This window comes from Stigmatopora argus, chromosome 10, assembly GCF_051989625.1.
Source record: "Stigmatopora argus isolate UIUO_Sarg chromosome 10, RoL_Sarg_1.0, whole genome shotgun sequence".
In the NCBI taxonomy this organism is placed as follows: Eukaryota; Metazoa; Chordata; class Actinopteri; order Syngnathiformes; family Syngnathidae; genus Stigmatopora; species Stigmatopora argus.
This window is the reverse complement of record NC_135396.1, coordinates 5,736,524-5,756,696: the sequence shown is the minus strand read 5'-3', so window position 1 is coordinate 5,756,696 and position 20,173 is coordinate 5,736,524. Positions and strand designations below refer to the sequence as shown.

The following is a 20,173-nucleotide window of genomic DNA, read 5'->3' as shown; positions in this document are numbered from 1 at the left end:
CTCTTAAATGAGTCAAAATGGTCAAAAGTCTGCATTTTGATGGCCAACATTTACAATAGGTCCAGAAAAAGACTTGGACTGGCTTGGAGATTCTGCAACAGGGGTCCTCGAGGGCCGCTGTGGGTTGGGCCAGCATTTTGTTCCGAAACATCCAGCACAGACTCGGTCGGACTCAGTTGAAGCAACGGGGGTTGGGCTGCAAGAAGCACCTGACGGCAATCCACTGATTGCACTTGTAGGACACTAGTATTGTGGAAAGCTTGCTCTTTAGGAAAACCTACATTTTCTGGAATAGTTTGAAATGAAAGCCTAGTCTTATGGGATGCTACGCCTTTATATCAAATCAAATCAAATGTACGTATGTATCAAAAATACGACAAAGTAAGGCTTTTTTCTTTAAAAAAACAACAAATTATAGTAAGGCTTTTTTCTTAAAAAAAACGACAGTATAGTAAGGCTTTTTTAAAATTAAAAAACGACATAGTATAGTCAGGCTTTTTTTCTAAAAATACGACCATGTATAGTAAGGCTTTTTCTCCTAATAAACGACCATGTATAGTAAGGCTTTTTTACATGAAAAAATACCATATATGTTTCTGGAAAACAATAAAAAAAAATTAAGCTCCCCTACGATCGTCACACTTTTTCTGTTACAAACTGACACCGGCCCCCCATCAGAGAAGGGAAAAGTTATGTGGCCCTCACAGGAAAAAGTTTGGGGACCCCTGGTCTATCCATTCCCTTGCCCTTTGTTTAATGGTATCCTAACAGCCGTATGTCTTTTCAGACTTCACACTTGAACTTTGTTACTTAACACTGTAAATATTTTAAGTGTTTTGCAAATTTTGTCTCCAGAAACTAACAGGAAATGTCTAAAAGAAAAAAAAAGGTGTGCCTCGTTAATGAATTAAAACGAAGGGTCCAAATACATGCAAATGTGCTCTCTTCATTTGTTTTGTTTTTTGCCAATTTTGGCCAAATGTTTTAGGTTTACCAAGTGAAAGTTAATGACAAAAGCCGGATGTGTCCTTTTTGAACAAATGAATCACAGCTCTGATGCAGGTTTATGCGCAGACTGCATGCTGCCCCTCCAGTTTAAAACTTACGTCATACTTTGAGGCTGTGTACGATTGGCTTGATGTCCACAGGAGGGCGCTGTTCTCCTACGGCAAAGCTCCCATGCGGGCGTTGAAACCTCAGCGATGAAGTCATCAGTTATTGTGAACTGCAGTGAAACCTTAGTTCACCTCTCCTGCGTGTTATCTGTTACTATTCTGAAACGAGATGGAACAAAAACATGAGGAAGTCAGTAGATTTACAAAAGGCCTCATTTTGGAATTCCACTGTTCCAGTTCCTGGTCATACACAGAATGGATTCCATATTATTTTTACATGGTATATTTGAGAGTGCAGTGATTTAACAAGTGAAAGGGACAGCCAACACCTTCAAATATAAACACATGCCTATATATCATGGTCATTTGGTTTAAAAAAAATGAAATTGAACTAAACTAAATTGGAAAAACAATATTTCCAGTGTACAGTAGTGGACAAAAAGGTCAATAAAAGCTAGCATTTCTCAGGAGTGGCCATCTGACATTTTATCAATGCCAATACTATTATCTTCTACTTATTTTATTTTCTGGGGCACTCATTGGCTTCCATTGATGGTGCTAGATGTACAATTCATTTTGATTAAAACAAATATGAAAAATACAACACTCATCTCATTTTCTGAACCGCTTTACCCTCAGTAGGGTCGCAGGGGGTGCTGGAGCCTAGCCTTGCTGATTTTGGGCAACACCCCGAGTTGGTGGCGAGCCAATCGCTGGGCACAAGGAGACAACCATTCACGCTCACACTCATACCTAGGGGCAATTTAGAGTGTCCAACGAGCCTACCATGCATGTTTTTGGAATGTGGGAGGAAACCAGAGTATCCGGAGAAAACCCACACAGGCACCCGGAGAACATGCAAACTCCACACAGGTGGACCGACCTGGATTAGAACCCATGCCGACACGCTAACCACTCACGACCTCTAATACTTAAGTTTGTCTGAATAAAAGTAGTCTCTTGCTGGATAAGGAGTAAAATGTCATAGAGTCGACTGTGGGTTGTACTCAAAGGGTTAAATGAACATTTGAAATACGATCCTTTTTGGGATGATAAGAAAAATCAGGTCAATACTTACTTGAAGGCGTGTGCACTTGATCTTCTTTCGGCAACAATAAGGACTAGGTTTCCCATCATGCCAAGCGGCAGAGGCGCTCGCGTGCCTTCGGTGCTGAGACGGCTCGCGCTTCAGTTGTTGCTACGACACGACCGGCGACGCGAGCATCACTTCTCTCGCGGCGATCTCCTTTCCAATTCCTAAAATGCGGCCGTGGAATTTCTCTCTCTACAAGCCATCGGCCTGCGTCCGACTGTAATACTATCGGCGATTGATTTCTTCGATCGGCGTCTTACCGTCTCGCCTCTCCGAAGTGGCCGAATCGCATCCTTTATGCACAGCACGCTGATCCGGTCCTCCGAGCACCATGGTCCGCTCCAGCCCCGCACACTAGGCGGCATGGAAGCCAAGCAACAGCCGGGGAAGAGCCTCAAGAGCTACCCGGAGAGCGGCGGTGTTGGTGGCCGGAGTCTGGCGACGTCGGGGGCGGCTGCGGCCGGTGGAGGAGGAGGAGGCGTCGGCGATGGAGGTGGAGGAGGAGGAGACGGAGGGTGTCGAGTCACTGCCTCCGCTGAAATGGAGATCAAGATCCACAAAGCCGTCGACTTCAAGGCGGAGGGCCACCGCTGCTACAAGGAGAAGAAATTCCGCGAGGCCATCGGCAAATATCACCGGGCGCTGCTGCAGCTCAAAGGGCTGCACGTCGCCGACGGGACGAGCGGCAGTTCCGAGGTCAACCTGCTCGCCCAACCACCAGCCGCCCTCAAGCTGACCGATGAGCAGCGGAGAGCCGTGGAGAGCACCGAGATCGAGTGCTACGACAGTCTCACCGGTGAGTTGCATAGTGAGTGGCCGCCACGAGCGCACCCAAACTCGGTCTCCCTCGCGAGAAACAGCCGCTCTCGCTCCGGAGAACCAGCCGCGCTCCTCGCCTTTTTCTTTGCTTTGTTTTTGGAGTCAATTCCACCTCTCCATCCGTGTTCTGCAAACATTTGGACGTTTGGACCTTTAACGTGGGGGGATAAAAATGTTTCAAAACATCAAATGAAAACACATTTTTTTTATGTTTGAAATCCAAATTGCAAAAGAGTTTTATCTTTGGTGCCAGGAACCAAAATGCTTTCACTTTGAGTCATTTTTTCATGAATATAAGATATATAATACAAAGATGATGAAAAAGATATCACGTAACCTGATCGTTGGATGGTGGCAGTTAAACAGGGCAACCGTCAAAAAGTACAAAAAGTATGCAACACCCAGGAATGAATTCAATTTAGTAATACACAGTTTAAGCATTGTCAGATATCTGATTAAGACATTAAACGTGGTAAAACAATGTTTTCTCTTCGTTTCGGCTTATTGTCGCCATCTCCTGGTAAACCTTTGGAAGAAAATTGATTTTTTTTTTCAAAGTCAGGCTGTTGCTTAATTTATAAACCTTTTTACCACATGACAAGAAAACAAAAAGGTACATTTCAATGTTCAATATTCCCTCAAACCCTCAGTTAACAAGTCGCCCGTTTTTTAAAATTCACTAACCACCCCAAATAAAGGTACTTCACTGTACAACATAAAAAGCAGGTGCGTCGCTGAAATATGAAACCATTTGAAATGAGGTAATAATGAGCAAGAAGTGTATTCAAAACAAATGCCTTGTCTGCATCCAACACAGTGCAGCTAAACGTCTGCTATTGTCATATTATATTATATCACATACATCTTTCAAATATATATAATATGAAGGCTGAACACATTAAAATGTTCCTTAGTCCAGCATTTTTTTACTTCAATGCAAGTCAATACTATATAGATCCTTTTTTTAGTCCGTTTCATTTAATTTTCCACAAGCCAATGATATATCACACATGTATGAGTGAGACAGGCTCCCTGTGATGATTTGTAATATTTCCCAAAGTGATGATTTGTGATAATATTTCACACAAGGCCTCTATGGCTCATTAAATGGATGATGTAAGATTGCATGTCTAAAAGCAAGGCTACACGTTCACAATCTATTTCAGGGCAAAAAGGAGCTCCGCTTGTAATACACCAAAAGAGCAAAATGACTTTTACCCATAATTTAATAATGACACGGGAAAAAAAGTATTACTGTTTCTTTACGTGTTCTATTAGAAACGAGCAGAGGTGTAAGATGCAATTAGCATCTGTTATAATCATCACAACAACAATAATTTCACTGTGTAACCACATCTTTTTTTCCCTGTGATGGCCAAATCTGCGCATGAATTATTCAAGGATATCATTATACGGAACATCACTAACACACTAAGCCCTTCTAAATAATAGAAAACCAAATATTTGACAAGAAGAGAATTGTGGGAGTTTATCAATATTGAAGCAGCAATATTTCACATTGACCTGAGGGAAACACGACATTTTACAGATAGATAACTCAAGTTTTAATAGCACATACGTGATGACGCCCTTCTGTTGGATCAGTGGTGGCAAACACGTGGCTCTCGAGCCGCATGCAGTTCCTGGCAAAAATGAATGCAGCTCTTTGCTTCCTATAATATTTTGCATACACTTAAAATACACTCGAATTTATCAGGGCCCATTAAATAAATAATATATTCTGGTTAAAAAATAACTTCAGATTGAATTTTTTTATGCTGCTTCTGATGTAAGGTGTGGCTCTTTGACTCTCAGTTTACAATTTGGTGTCAAAGTTGTTTACCACCCCTGTATTATATTGTCCAGGTGTACCTGTTTTGACTAGCTCGGTCATGGAACGTAGTTGGACCCAAATACGGGGAAGCAATCTAGGACGTTGAGTGCTCCAACAAAATGTTGATAACTGAGGGAGGAGGGGAATAAAGAAAACAGCAAGGACTCAAAAATAAATAAAATCAAACCTGACATGGGAGACATGGAGAACAAGGAACTTGAAACAAGGCATGGCAAGGCAGGCGATCCGACAAAGACTGACACACACACAAGGTTTAAATAGACAGACAAGGGTTGTTTACAAAATACACACACCTGATCACGAGGGACACAATAGGCAATAAGCATAAAAACATCCGAAAACCCAAACTGCACATAACAACCCACATAAAAGTTCAGTCTATTAAAACACCCGCCCATTTCACCTTAATAGCGTGGCTATTTTTGGGTGGCGCATGACAGATGAATCACAATCTTTCTTCCATGACGGACTGGAGGTCGCGCACATCGACCGCCTTTACCGAAGGCCGCTGTGGCGTGTAGGATGATTTAAAATCGGGGATAAGGTAGGGATATGGGATTGGTCACCCATGGTAGGAAAGGAAAAGCCAGCACTGAGAGGAAGAGGGGGAGGGGAGTGCTACTCACACTCGACAGGGGGCCATATTTACCATGGCAACCGCCATGGTGCCTTTTTCCCTCTGGTTAGAGTAATACTGCTCAACAGCATGCCCTCTTTGTTGCCGTTATCGTGGCGACGTTTGCCGTTCCGTTTTGAAGAGGAATCAGTTAAATGCAACCTTTTTTTATTGAAGGGACAGAAATCAATGCTCCATTAACTGACTTTAGTTTTTGAAAAGCAAATCCTGAGCGGTGGCATTATATCAGTATATCAAGATAGTATCAGAGTGGCTTACGCTTACGAGTTTCAGCGTGGATTTTCACATTTTTATGAACTTTAAAAAAATAAAAAATAAATAAAAAATAAAAATTAAGTGGAAAAAAAATCGCAAAGTAGTGAATTCGCGATAAGTGAAGACGCGATCATCGAGGGATTACTGTATTGCATATTGCCCATCTCCCCTCGTGATATATTTAATACCCACCGACAGTCTATCAGTTTGTACGTGCGCTTGTATAAGTGACATCAAAAAATGGCTGTGCTCCTTAGTGTTGACAATTTGTCTTTGAACATTTTGCATTTTTAAAAACGTGTTTTACAAGTTAATTTACATGAAGTTACTAATGATATAACGTGTACATTTAAATATCAGCTGCAGGAATTAAAATATACATCATATCAGCCAGTGGGGTAGGCAGTAAATTTACTACAGGTGGGTTTAAAAAGTTTTTGTTTTTTACGACAAAAAAAGAAACATTTTTAACCCCCTTATTGGCCAAGTGACTATTTTTAGTTGCACTGTGTAAAGGTAAAAAAAAAAAATCCAAATTGTGCATGAAAGGGTTAAACGCAGCATTAGTATGTTTACTTAGCTATCTTTTCTGATATTTACATTTTTTGTATCTTAAACTTTAAACTGCGACAACTACAAAATAAAGGACAAATTTGACAGCGGGCACATATTTTGCACGCAAGTGTGTTTATTGTGTAGGAGCTGACAGTTTCGCATTTTGGCTGCTGATCATTAATGGTTGACTTTTGTAAAAGATTATTGTTGCAGGATTTTATGAGTGATAACGGAGTGCTACTCTTGGCGGACTTCTGTGCAGACAGCGTGGGTTTAATATCCGCTGAGTGGAGGTGTGAATGTTAGCGTGACTGCTTGTTTATCGCTAAATGTGCCCTACATACACTGACTATTGCATCTTTTCTTCAAGCTTTCATAGTCTAACCCACATGTGTCAAAGTGGTGGCCCGGGGAGCAAATCTGGCCCACCGCATCATTTTGTGTGGCCCGGGAAAGTAAATCATGAGTGCCGACTTTCTGTTTTAGGATCAAATTAAAATGAAGAATATAAATGTATGTTAAATTTCCTGATTTTCCCCCTTTTAAATCAATAATTGTAATTTTTTCTGTGTTTTTAGTTCAAAAATCATTTTGTAAAATCTAGAAATATATTTTAAAAAAGCTAAAATAAACATTGTTTTAGATCTATAAAAAAATGGAATATTCAGGGATTTTAATCCATTTATAAAAAGTCTAAATTTATCTAAAATGGTCCGGCCCACATTAAATCGAGTTGACGTTAACCTTTACTGCTCCCCTTATTAATGATTGGAATTCCCCTTACTAAGTGATAAACCGTACAAATGCAACACACAGAGCGCACTTAAGTCTAGAATTTTGCCCAATCAGTCGGTGCACCTTTTGTATGCACTAAATTCAAGATTCTGTAGATATCGCTGTATGACGCTGAAAGCTTGACTCTCTGGGTACATTGCTTGCTGACACGCTATATTTACATGGTGAAAGCATGACAATATTAGCAGTCGACGATGACGTTTTCATCTGCTACCAATGACGAGATGATCCGGATTAGACCCGAAATGGGTATCAACGAGATTGGATTCATAAAAAACCTACTTCAAAAAAGATCACGTACAAAATGTGTTATATGGCATCCACAATTTGAAATGATCGAAAAAACGTATAAAATATGGGGAAAAAACGTACAAGTTGACAGCTATGTGATATCACTCAAGATTTTGCGGTGCACAGTGACAAACGGGGGACTACTGTGGAAATATTTCTCAGTATTCCCCCGTTTTTTTGCGTTTTGCACCAGTCTGTCTTCGAAACCTGTTTGGACTCTTCTTGATGAAGCAATTAAAAAAGGAGAAACTGCGATTACAACGATATTGCACATTCCGGGAAGCCGCATGAGCTGCCCTTTCTTTGGGGGAATAACGTCACCCGTGTGCAAGAACACGCAGCGGGTTGCTCGCTGGTACAGTCCACTGCTTTCGGCGGCGGCGGCAGCAGAACATATTACAAAAGTCCTTCTTTTCATCTCCCGCCAACTTTCTCACTGGGGGGCTCGCATGAGATAACGCAAAAAGAAGCGACGGAAAAGCAGCAGAAATGGAGGCGATACACGAAGCGGGAAAGGTTGTGGCGTGCTTTAGGGCGCAAAGGAAGAGTTTTAGGAAAGGGGGATGGTCAGAGAGCTGTGTTTGCTGTCCTTCTGTGTGGATATGTTGAGCAGGCTAGTAAGCGCACTGTATGCCAGCCAGAGCTGCAGATGGCTTGGTCATGACTGGCGCTAACCTTCTACGCCAGGGGTGTCAAACTCACTTTGATAAAATAAGAAACGGAGAGCGAAACTGGACAGATCTCTTAAATACGATGGGATTATCTTCAGAGACGTGAGGAGGATGGACGAAAGATGCTCCGTGACTTCTAATCGGAAAAAAATGATTGATACTGCAGGCCGAAGAAGAAATAGGATGGGGGGGCTTTGGAGTATTAAATCAATCACAAGATGAATTGGAATTTAAAAGGTCCGTCAGTTTGTAGGTTTGAAGGTTGTTTTTTTGTAATTCTATAAAAACCTTGTAAGCCTTAAAAATGGATCAGTATTGGTTAATCATTGTATACATTTTCCTTCAGCACAGCTCCATCTAGTTGATACATAACACAAGCCAAAAACCACGAAAAAAGCGCGAAAAGTATTTCCGCAGTATTCCCGTTTTTCGCGGTGTTCTGCAAAAAACACAAAAACTGAGTTATACTGTACATATATTTCCCAGGATGTCATTATGTTAAATGAGGGCCCTATAAAAGGATTAAAATTTTTGATAAGTACTGTATTAGCACATTATTTTTTATAGTAAAAGTGAAGTTTGGAAATTGGAAATTGAAGCAACTTCCTCTCTTGGCAGCGGATAGGCCAAAAATAAACGAATAAATCTCCAGGAATCATTTTGCACCATCCGCCGCTGTCCGCCACTCCCAAAATAGTTGCTGACTCAGGATTAGTTGTCATCTACTTAAATATTTATACGATTGAGGAAGCTCCATCACGGCTGATTCCGCTAATGGCCTCTTCCATTGTCGGTAATAGTTCGTTAATGCTGCTAAAGAGGATGAAGAGCAGACCGTGGCAGGCTGGCAGCTCATTGTTTTCTTACTCATGCTGTAGATTTTATTTAGCGTCACTTTATTTTCCGTTGCGAGGAAAAGCAGACACCCAAATCGCATTTAAGCGCAGTTTAATAAAGTATCAAAAAGCCTTTTATTGAGGTCACGGTTGCTGCTCTGCTTGACTGGTCAGCAAATGTCACGGGAGGACATGACGCAGACTTTTTTTTGTCTTTTCTTCTAAGCATCTACTGTGATGTCAGTTATACCCACCCACATAAACAATGCTAGACTCGAGGTTATGGCTAAAATATTAGGCACACAAAAATAACAAAGACTTTGAAATTAAATAGGAAAAATCAAACCTGACGGGGAGGACGTTGGCAAACGAGGATGACAGGACATGTACGTGAGCATGACAACCACAGGCCATCCAACCAGGACTGACAAACACGCCGGGTTCAAAATAGACAGACATGGGTTGATGAGGCAATCACAAACATCTGGGTCACACAAGAGGCAGCAAGTAGGAGATATACCGGGGGCGGGGAAAACGCAGGTGTACTTCCCGTATTTTCTTGCACAAAAGCCACCCCTGCGTATAAGCCGCAGCCTTAAAATTGTTGAATTACATAATTTCTTGCATATAAGCCGCACCCGATTCGCAATTTTCACCTTCATATTCATGCTTTTAATAGGGAGTACAAATGTGTTACTTTGAAAGGAAAATCTTAAGAAAAAATAATCGCACATGGTATTTCTGAGATACTGTATGAATCAAAAGCACATTATTAGGGTCAATATCATAAGGATGTTAGTAATCCATCCACTAATGGTTGTGTTCTTACTGAAAAACAGAAAATACAGTGGTACCTCGTGATACAACGAAAATTTCAATACAACAGCGATAGCGAACGTGAGGGCGGAGGCGTGGCAAACTGCCAACCCGGAAAACGAAGGTAACAAAAGATTAAGACAAAACTAGAATTCAGTTTTGTGTAAAGTTACATTAAACGTATGTTTGAGTGTGTCTGTTTGTATTTATCCAAGTTAATTTAAATTTGTTTGTTCGTTTACGAGTGCGTTGTTGCCGTGGATAAAGTCCCCCCAGTCTCGGAACGGATTACGATCGTATGTCGAGGTACCACTGTAACCACAAATAGTAAATGCTAATTTGCTCACATCTACTGGTGATAAAGAGCATGGCAAAGCTGTAAGTCATGTGCGCATACAAGCCGAACTCTTGATTCAGTCATCATTTTTCTGAGTTACAAATGTGGCTTATATGCGAGAAAATACGGTAATGGGCAATCACAGGGACAGGTCACACGGCAGGGAAAAAAAAAAACATAAAAACAATCCCTAACAGCATTCTCGTTTAGTTTCTGCGGTTTTTAAAACAAAATATGTATATCACACACAAGTCGCAAGGTGTAGTATTTCATTTTCTGTAATAGCAAAGGGAAGAAAATGGGTCGTGAAATGAACAGAAAGGCAAAGGTGGCGAGTAGACGATGATTCCGAGGGGTGTCGGAGCAGACGAGCCGCCGTGATAAAGTCGGAGCTGTGATTTCATGATAACGAGCTGCAGCGCTCGGGGCGGGGGGGCTATTCTTAGCAGGGGGGCCAGGAGAGGCCGCTCGCTCTGTCCGAGCTCTCTGACGTCAAATTAAATCATGTCCTTGTCCGAAAAGATGAGCATTTTGTTAGGATCATAATGCATTTGGCTCTTTAAAAGCAGGCGTATTGCGTACTAAAACAGACAATTGGAGCATCATTAAATATGTAGTGGATGTTCTCATTATATTGATAACTATTTTGGGTAATTAAGAAAAAAATTAAGACCTCATCATGCACATTTTAGGTCACAATTTTAACATTTGCTATTCAAGTGTCATCCATCCATTTTCAACACCACTCATCCTTGTCAAGGTTGCGGGGTGCCGGAGCCTATCTCAGCTAACTTTAGGCAGTGATTATTCCGCCTCGCCCATTCAAAATGGATTCCTCACATTTCAAAAATGCAATTTTCATCAAACCCACCCAGCTTATACCACAAAAAAAGTACAGAAAACTCTCGTTAATAGAAATCCAGATCTGACAAGGTGAAAATGTCAAATCTGAGAGGCAAGCATCAACAAATTCCGCACGACTGGGTCAGCGATGAACGTTTCGGGCAACGAGAAAGAGCGATGACACTCACCGCGTAATCTTCACGCAAAACTAATTACAAGGTGACGGACAGGCGAATAATCAGCAAGCCGAGGAGTGGCTTCCAATCAGCTTCATTGCGAGGAAATGAGTTCCAAACATCGGGGAAGTGGAAAACTAATCTGGCCTTAGAGGTGGTGTTTTCCGTTTCCCTTTCTCTATTAATGGATTTTTGCTCCCGCATTGCCTCAATCCCTCTCCACTTTGTGTCGCGTCTATCAGCTTGTTTCATTGCTTGCAGGCTTTTAGCAGCATCTTAATGAAAGAAAAAAAGACGCCGTTGGTGAAGAAGACTCGGCATCGTGCCGCAGGCAAAGCCCCGGGGTTCCACTCCCGTCAATGTTGAAGGCACGGCTGTGCCAAAGTGTGTGAATAGTGCTACCTTGATTTACGAGCAAGTCACAGGTCTCCAAAAAAATCCCTCGGATTAAGAATTTCATCTATCCCACCCAATGGCAAACTCAAGCAATGTTTCTCATTTGAAATGATGGGCGATGTTATAGTGTTTAGTTTGGCGAAAACGGTACTCGGACGATTCGCCGAAAGACGTTTGGCCGACGGACAGTTCGCCGAACGGACGTTTTGCCGAAACGGGATTCGCGCGCTCGCCCCGCCCCCGGATCGTGTGTGTACAGAACAGTACGTGACAGAAGAAATAGAGAAAATAAAGTAGTAGTAACAGTAAGTACTACTGTAATGAAATTCTAAATCCAGAAATCCTACTCCAGAAAATTTACACCAGCATAGAAAACGTTGAGATTAATCTTTGAATTAAGGTTCTCAGCAAATCAATTTGAATATATTGCCTAAAATAATGGGAAATTATTTAAAATTAAACTAGAAGTAAAAGTGTGTTCCATGGCATTTTCAGGTGTTGTTCTCTAAGCCGTCTAGTCTGTCCAAGGCACTTAGAATTTCACATAAATTTTCTAGTGTTGTTTTTTTCTCAGTGTCAGACATCAATCTCCAGCTTTGATAAATTACATTGCGTGTCCAAATGGCTACTACTTTAAACGCAAGGATAAAATAAAAAATATAAAAAATTGGCAGCACATTGCAGTATGTACTTAAATTTAGAAATATGTCCAGCTGGGGGCAGTACATGCCCTTGTTATTCCTAAATGAATGTTATCTGTAACAGGCCGTATATGGCCCGCGGGCCGAGGTTGAAAAACATGTACACACACGATCCGGGGGCGGGGCGAGCGCGCGAATCCCGTTTTGGCGAAACATCTGTTCGGCGAACTGTCCGTCGGCCAAACGTCTTTCGGCGAATCGTCCGGTCACGGGCGAAAACAAATCAAATGTTGACTTTAGCTTTATGTTCCAGTCTCAATAGATTTTCCCGCACTCTCCTCTAAATCCCGGAGCTCAATAATTATTAGTCGGCGCCAGTCAGCGTTGCGGCGTCCTATTAAACCTGGGCCCGCTCTTCCGTCGCCGCGCTCACATCAGGTTCCTCATTAAGACAAACCTCCCTGCCACGCTCGCTCGCCGATTCACATCTCATTAGTCGTCCTCTTTGGGCGCAAATGTTCCTATAAAATGCCGCTTTTCTAATTAACACTAAGCTAGAGTGTATCTGATGCATAGCGGCGTTACATCGGGAGCGACTGCCTCGAGCGAATGGTCGTTGCGAGGATTTACGGGTAAATTCTACGTCGCCATTACTGCGACCATCAATTGTTGATCTGCTGCTGCGTTAGCTGATTACAATGCACACAAATCTAAGGACTGTGGAAGCTAATTGTTTTCAATTTGAAATTGTGCTACTCATCCCTGCCCTTCTTGCAATCATACTTAATTTAACGGCTAGCAAAGTTAGAGTGGATTCACCACATGGCGGCTTGCATCAGCCAAATATATATAAAAAGGTTTATGTGTAGGAACGATAATACAAACATGAAATGAGGAGTGGGGAGGCAAGTCACAATTCGAGATTATTTCACTGGAGGGCATCGCCTACCTTCGAGAGTTAAATCGTACAGAGAAGGTTTTAAAAGTGTAAATAATATTAAATAGACACCCTAAAACAGTGTCTCTACATTGTGGTTATTCAGGTCTTGGGACCTAGCAACTGTGATAAACGAGGTATTACTGTACGTAAATTGATATTTTTCTTTGTAAAAAGCACAACAAAATGAAGTAAACGTAAACCCTCTTGTTGTATAAATTAATTTTTGGGGGGTACATTTTTAGTAGTTATTTATCCTTATGAGTCATAATAATACATTTTAGAAAACTTTTGGCAGCATTCTATCAATGAATTAGTGTGTAAAAATTCACAATTGTGGTCCTATAAGTTTTAACTCCTGTTTGGGTCAAATTGCATTTATTTGGACATTTGGCAGCAATGAAGAAATTCCCTAAATGCCATTGTTTAGCAGAAATGTTAAGGATTTTGCTCAAGTTAGCATAAACGATAAATGAAAAGGCTACCACAATGGCTCAATCTGGCAGGTCTGTTTTTTTAATTTACCACCATGTGTTAAATCAAGGTAATAACTGTAGAGCAGTAGTTGCCATAAATGTCTGTTATTTTATTGGATGGTAGTAACACTGGTAGGGGGGGGTGCTTGAAACTGTCCAGAGAACTGTCTGAATCTGACAATAAATCATAATAAAAAGAAATAAGTTAACCTGTCAGTAGCAAATTTACAGCAGATTCACTGTTGAATTTGAGCATTTGAGTATCTTCATCTTGTTCCGTGCTTGGTCGCAATTGCATCTTATTTTGTCATCTGCTGTTTGCACTTTACAGCTTGTCTCGTGGGTCAGTGCCACCTCACTGTCGAGTGTGTCGGCCATTAGGTACAGGCTGTAACAGAATCCCTCTGAAAGCTCTGCTCATGCCCACTAATAGGGCCAATGACGGATGGGCAATTACAGGATAGCGGGTAGGGAAAAAAAATAAGCGAGTGGATTTCACCGGAAGTTTGGACCATTTCTGTTATCTTGACGTTAGATAGCCACGAACGTTTGGCATAATTGGATATTCATTGATTATTTTGGGCATTGGAACAATAGTTTGGCCCATATTTACATTTACATATCTGTTATTTTGCACTTGCATTGTTGACAGGCAAATCTAGTGTTTGTCACATAAATGGATAGTTTTGTTATGACAGTATTTTCTGCATATAGGGCGCGCTGGAATATAAGGCGCACCTTTAATTTCAAAATTTGGTGCATATATAAGGCATACCAGGTTATCAAATACAGTTGTAGTGGTGGTAGTAGTAGGGGATTGTGTTATATATCCACTAGATGGAGGTTTAATCGTAGTAGTGGTTAGGAGTGCTATACATCCACTAGAAGGACCTGTGCTAAAGGGAATTTCATACAATGATTACCCAATATTGATCCATATATGAGGCGCACTTTCGTTTTGCCTAATGTGCGGAAAGTACGTTAATGTAACTGTAATATCATGTGATTTATACTGTACATTATTTCATGGCTCAAATAATTGCAAGAATATGGCTTCTCATGACTTGATAGAATATTAATTCTTAGGCCTCGCTGCACCTTGCCTTGTTACATTGACTTTTTGTCCACACACACACCGCTCTATACACACACGGCGTTTTACACTGACGAGGGCTGACAGGTAGGCCAGCAATAACGGCTTTTAACACACTGCGCCTCCTCATCGACTCTCACCTCATCCTATGCGCTTAAGCCCCCCCGGCGGCCTCTCCCTCATCTCATACCCCCCTTCTGTCTCTCACTCCCAGACTCAACCTGCCTTCCGGCTAATGGTCCCTGACTCGTGTTGTCCGCAGAGCTGTCTGTGAGTCAAGGGCAGACGGGGAGGAGAGGGGCGGCGTGACAGCGGGGTTCAAAAGGAGCTGGAACATGGGAGGAAAAAAAGGTGCAAATGGGAGGGAGCTGTTTTGACATTTGCCAATGATTAAGACGTAGAGCAATGGGCAGGGAAATGCAAGAGCGAGCGACCACCCGGAGGGGAGTTGAAAGTGAAAACCGCAATCGGTTACCATCAGCAGCATGTGAGCGAGGAGATATTGGAGCCATCGGCGGTCTTTCCGAACCATCTGTGGACTAAAAGCCGGCTTCCTTTACTAATAAAGTTATTTTGGGCATTAGCTGACAGTGAAAGTTGAGGTGAATGGCGGCCACATTAGTCGGATCGAAGAAAAACAGATGCCTTCGGAGGGGGGTTGTTCAATGCCATGGACGTTGACAGACGTGCAATTCATTCAGTTCCGCCAATTGGATCGGACGCTTGTCTATTGACGTCAAATAGGTTGTAAACGTTGTTTTTTTCTGCTCTGCGTCGGCAGCTTGCTTGTTGCAGTCCGAGCTGGTGAACTACGAGCGAGTGAAGGAGTACTGCTTGAAGGTGCTGGGTCACCAGAGGGACCACTTCAAGGCCATGTACCGGGCCGGCATTGCCTTCTACCACCTGGGCGACTACGAATGTGCCCTACGCTACCTGCGAGACGCTAAGAACCGCGAACCCACAGGTGGGTATAAGAACGGGTTGGGCAAAAGACAGGCTACACCCTAGACTGGTTTGCAGTCAGAGAAACAAATTACCATTCACACTCAATAACAGACATTGTACCTGGATTTTTTGTAAGTAGAGACATTGCACCTGGATTTTACATAAGTAGAGACACTGGATTTGGGTTTTTCGTAAGTAGATTCACTGTACCTGGATTTTTCGTATGTAGATCCACTGCACCTGGATTTTTCGTAAGTAGAGACATTTTGTCCAAAGTCTGCTTGGGAGAAGCTCCAGCACCACCGACCCTGCAGCAATGTTGAAAATAAATGTTAGCGTTCATCCCTTCCTCAAAAAGCTGCACTATTTAAGATTAAACTCTGTATATGTTTTTAATTTAAAAAAAAGAAAAAAACAGCTCCCATCGACGTTACAAAAAATATAGGAAAGTCATGTTTGGACATTTTTTAAAGACCAGTTATGACTGAACAATTGTGCAACAAAAAGATATCGCCATACAATTTGTAATAAAGCGCAAGTGTCACCATAAAGTCCAAATTCAAATTTTGTACCAGTCGTGAACATTTTATTTTGAAGGATAAGTCAGCCATTAAGTGAACGGTTGGAACCATGCTTCGGTGGCACTTTCCGGTAACTTCCATGGATTCCTTCCCCACTGTGGAGTTTTTCAAATGCGCTCTTCCATCATTCCAGACACCAACGTGCTGCGCTACATCCAGCTGACGGAGATGAAGATGAGCAAAAGCGGCCAACGGGAGCGAGATCTGGCCAAAGAAAGCCACGGTTGACCCGGCCCGTCCCACATGGAAGGCGGCACCCCCCAAAAAAATCCCCCAAACCCCCCGCCAACCCACCCTCGTCGCAGCGCGGAAGCCGTTGTAGAAGTTGATTTGAACTACCTGTTCTTCCCTCAGGTGCTGTAGCTCATTTTTCCCAAACAAAGAAAGAGAAGAAAACTGATGTATTATAAAGCTCTAAAAGAAATTAGTGAATAATGGACATTTTGCGTGAATTAGTCAATGTTTAAAATAAAGAAGAAGAAAAAGCATTTTATTTCTGGGAGAATATTCGGGGCAAGATTAGCTCTTTCTTAAGGGTACATGACACATATCAAGACGCCGGTCCGGTTTCGATTGCAAACGCGACCAATCGGGAGGGCTCTCTCAGGCCCTTAACTACACCTCTTTTTTCCCATTAAGGGCTAATTTCAGTGTTTATCATTTTTTGTTACGGTCCATTTAAACCAGTGGTGGGCAGAATTTGTTTCTTTGTTTTGTATTATTATGGTTAATGATTTGACTGGAAATAATATATACACAATTTCACAACTATATGTATACATTTGAAAGAATTAACTCATTGGATAGCAATGACGACAATAGATTAAGAATGTATTGGACGTCTATCCCAGTAATTCCTGGGTTAATAAACTTGAGCTCAAACTTGTCCCCACCCCTGATCTTAACAGTGCAGCTATCATAGCAGCGTCACTGTCAGGTTCGATTGCATTACGTCTAAAAATAATAATAATAATAAAAAATAACACCAATTCATCCCCAAATCCCCCTCGCCTGGTTGTTGCCTCCACCCAAACCCCCAATTCTGAACAGGGTTTAGTTCAATTTTAGCATCCATCGGAAACCGGGTACGCAATAGTTTTGTTCATCCTATTGTGTATTTGTGGAATAAGAATTAAAAAAAATATATCAATCTCAGGGGACCAAACGTCACGGGCAGTACTTCCCTCTGCTGGCCACCAAAACTAACGTCACAACTACCCTGGCAAACGTCGCCAATTGATGACATGATGTTTTCCCGTGTTTGGCCAAGTTGTGCGAAAATTTCCGGCTGGAAATCCCATCGTGTGTGTACTGTATGGCGAAAATTTAGTGTGAAATGTCCATTGTAGGTAAATACAGATTATGGCGAATCTTTCTTCCTCCTGTGATTTTTTTTGTGTTTTGGTGTTTTGCCATAAATGATGACTTTAGATTTGGATTCATGGGATTTCATTGGAATATGTTGCTTGCACTTTTAGCCATTGATTATGTCGTCATATTCAATTTGCTGTCTGCTCTTTGCACAGGTACGAGGCATTTAAAAAAAAAAGAAAAGAAAGAAAACGCCAGGGCGAACTCACTTGGATCTTTGAGTGGGTCGGCTCGGTGTTGTCCTGCATCTCATAATCGCTTATTTTGGAAATGTTATTGTCCTTTTGCATTAATGCTCCATGTTAGCCTCTATTGCTCAACACTCTTCTCCTGAGCTTTGGTCTGGAACTAGCGTTCATTTCGCAACAGCGCCTCCGTTCTCTGTGGTGGCCGGGTGGTGTAATCGTAGTTTAAAATTATCGAATTTTTATCAAGAGTTTTTAATATTATTGTTGGTAAAAATTATTTCACGATAATTATCCTTATCTTTTTATTGCCCAGCTCCAGCATCATCTAACTTGCTTGACAGTAAACAAATGTGGAAAAAAAGACAATCCAAGATGATAATTAAGATACTGGGAAGTATAATGGCAATTCAAATATTAATGTTTTAAATGTGTTCCTTTATGCAAAAAAAAAAAATCTGCCAAAACTCAAAATAAGCCTTTTATATCTTACTGAAATGCCTTTTGCAGAAATGTGGCATGAATTATTCTTTTTTTGTTTACATTTGAGATATTTGAACAACTCAACAACCTTTCCCCCCCAAAAAAAGCACAACAAAAAATGAAATGTACCTGCTTTTTCTCTTCCCTTGACTATCATTTGAGTGAACACGAATGTTAGTTTTGACGCTACCCGAGTCCACCCAAAAAAAGAACTGGTTGTGAAAAGCTTTAATTTTAAAAAAAAAGTGCTTTGTGACTGTTGTCTTAGACTTGTGGCTGTTTTCTTTGGGAAGGGACACTAGCCAAGACACCAACTGTGAGTTTGTGATGTTCATTCGGTTTTGGAGGTTTCACTGAAGCCAGAGGCTTGATCTTTTCCTGCCTCAAACGTCGCAAATCGATCAAAGGAGACAATAAAGTGGCTAATGAAGAGCAATCCGGCTGTTTGTGTTCAATTTTGCAGGAAAGACAGACTATTCATAGATGTTTTTAATTCCAGTTATTTTTCTATAATTGTCAGCAAAGTATGGACAAATAAGACTAACACAGGGAATAAAAAGAGATGGACATAATGTAAGATTGAGATTGATCAAAATTTACTGCATAATTTAATGTAAATATTTCTTTTAAAACTCAGTCCTATTAAATACTTTGTCTAGGTAAAAAAAAATCATAACCTTCTGAGGTAAGTCCCACTTTTTCATTGAGGCATGCAATCAGTAGAAAATCTTCAAATTTTGAAACTTTCTATATTACCAATATAAAGTCATTCTCACCAAAATGGTACGTTTAAATGAAAAATAGCTTTTTCTTTAGACGATTTCTTTTTTATTTATTTATGAAAAATAGCCTTACTATAGATGCGTTTTAATGAGAAAATAAAGAAGCCTTGCTATACATGGTCATTTAAAAAAATGAAATATAGCTTTACTATCAATGTTCCCAGTAATTTTTAATATATCTGGGCATCCAGACCACCTACCTGAAGACCAGTGTGAGCAACATCAGAAATGCTCGCTATGGCCACACACACTAGTATCACAGCTGCCATCACCAGGTGTATTTTACCACCCATTAATGATCTAGCCATAACGTTTAATATGTAATAACCATACATAAATCATCTTAATAAATTGCACTAGAATTTGCACAGATCTGACTTACCTCATTGTGCACATCTGTCCTCGAGGTAGTCTGGATTCCATGTAGTAGTCGATAGTCTACCATCGGAAAACTCGCTCACAAACTTTATCTTCGCTGCATGTTTTGCAGAACTTTCTAACTCGAAAAAGCAAAAGATGGCCCGGAGTTTCAACGCTTGTTTGTGTATTTGCACATACCCCGACATCCATTTCAACTTAAAAGATGCACGGTTAATTTTAACGCTGGTTTGGGAAGTCGATGTAACACATTCATTTTAGCTGAGTTAGCTTTAGCCTTATCCGGAAGTATACCGTGATTGGCTGCGTAGCGTGATTGCATCGAATCCAATGATTGGCTGCGTAGCGTGATTGCATCGAATCCAATGATTGGCTGGACACCTGACACTCAATGAATTACAACAAAATAAAATGATATAGAACGTTTTATATATTTATATTTTTACTATATATATGTATTAGAAAAAATCCTTACAATATATGGTCTACCTTTTTAATGAAAAATAGCCTAAGTGTAATTTTTTAAAGGCTTACTATAGACCATCTTTTTAAAGGAAAAATTGCCTTAGTATACATGTTTTTTAAAGGCTTACTAAAGACAATATTTTTAAGGGAAAAAACCCTCCTAAACATGGTCTTTTTACAAGAAGAAAAAGCTTTACTTTACATTGTTTTGTTTTGTTTTTTATCAAAAAAGCCTTGCCCTACTTTTGCTAAACGAAAAATAGCCCAATCCAGGCTTCGATAACCTCATTCAGAACCCTTGTGTGTGTGTGTATCCTGCCGATGAACATTTCCTGTCTTTTTTTGT

The 20,173-nt window shown here is 41.0% G+C and overlaps 1 protein-coding gene and 1 long non-coding RNA gene across 2 annotated transcripts; one reads left to right on the top strand and one right to left on the bottom strand.

Annotated features, from left to right (window-relative positions):
* Positions 1 to 160: 160 nt before the first annotated feature.
* Positions 161 to 19,673, bottom strand: LOC144083890 (uncharacterized). The gene is made up of 5 exons (XR_013303662.1): positions 19,367 to 19,673; positions 15,793 to 15,890; positions 2,469 to 3,154; positions 2,194 to 2,372; positions 161 to 1,274 (listed from the first exon to the last, which is right to left on the bottom strand). It is a non-coding gene; the product is annotated as an uncharacterized LOC144083890 (long non-coding RNA).
* Positions 2,273 to 17,146, top strand: ttc9b (tetratricopeptide repeat domain 9B). The gene is made up of 3 exons (XM_077612049.1): positions 2,273 to 3,004; positions 15,419 to 15,601; positions 16,297 to 17,146. The coding sequence occupies exons 1-3, from the start codon at positions 2,506 to 2,508 to the stop codon at positions 16,389 to 16,391; spliced, it is 777 nt and encodes a 258-aa protein (XP_077468175.1). The 5' UTR covers positions 2,273 to 2,505; the 3' UTR covers positions 16,392 to 17,146.
* Positions 19,674 to 20,173: the final 500 nt, after the last annotated feature.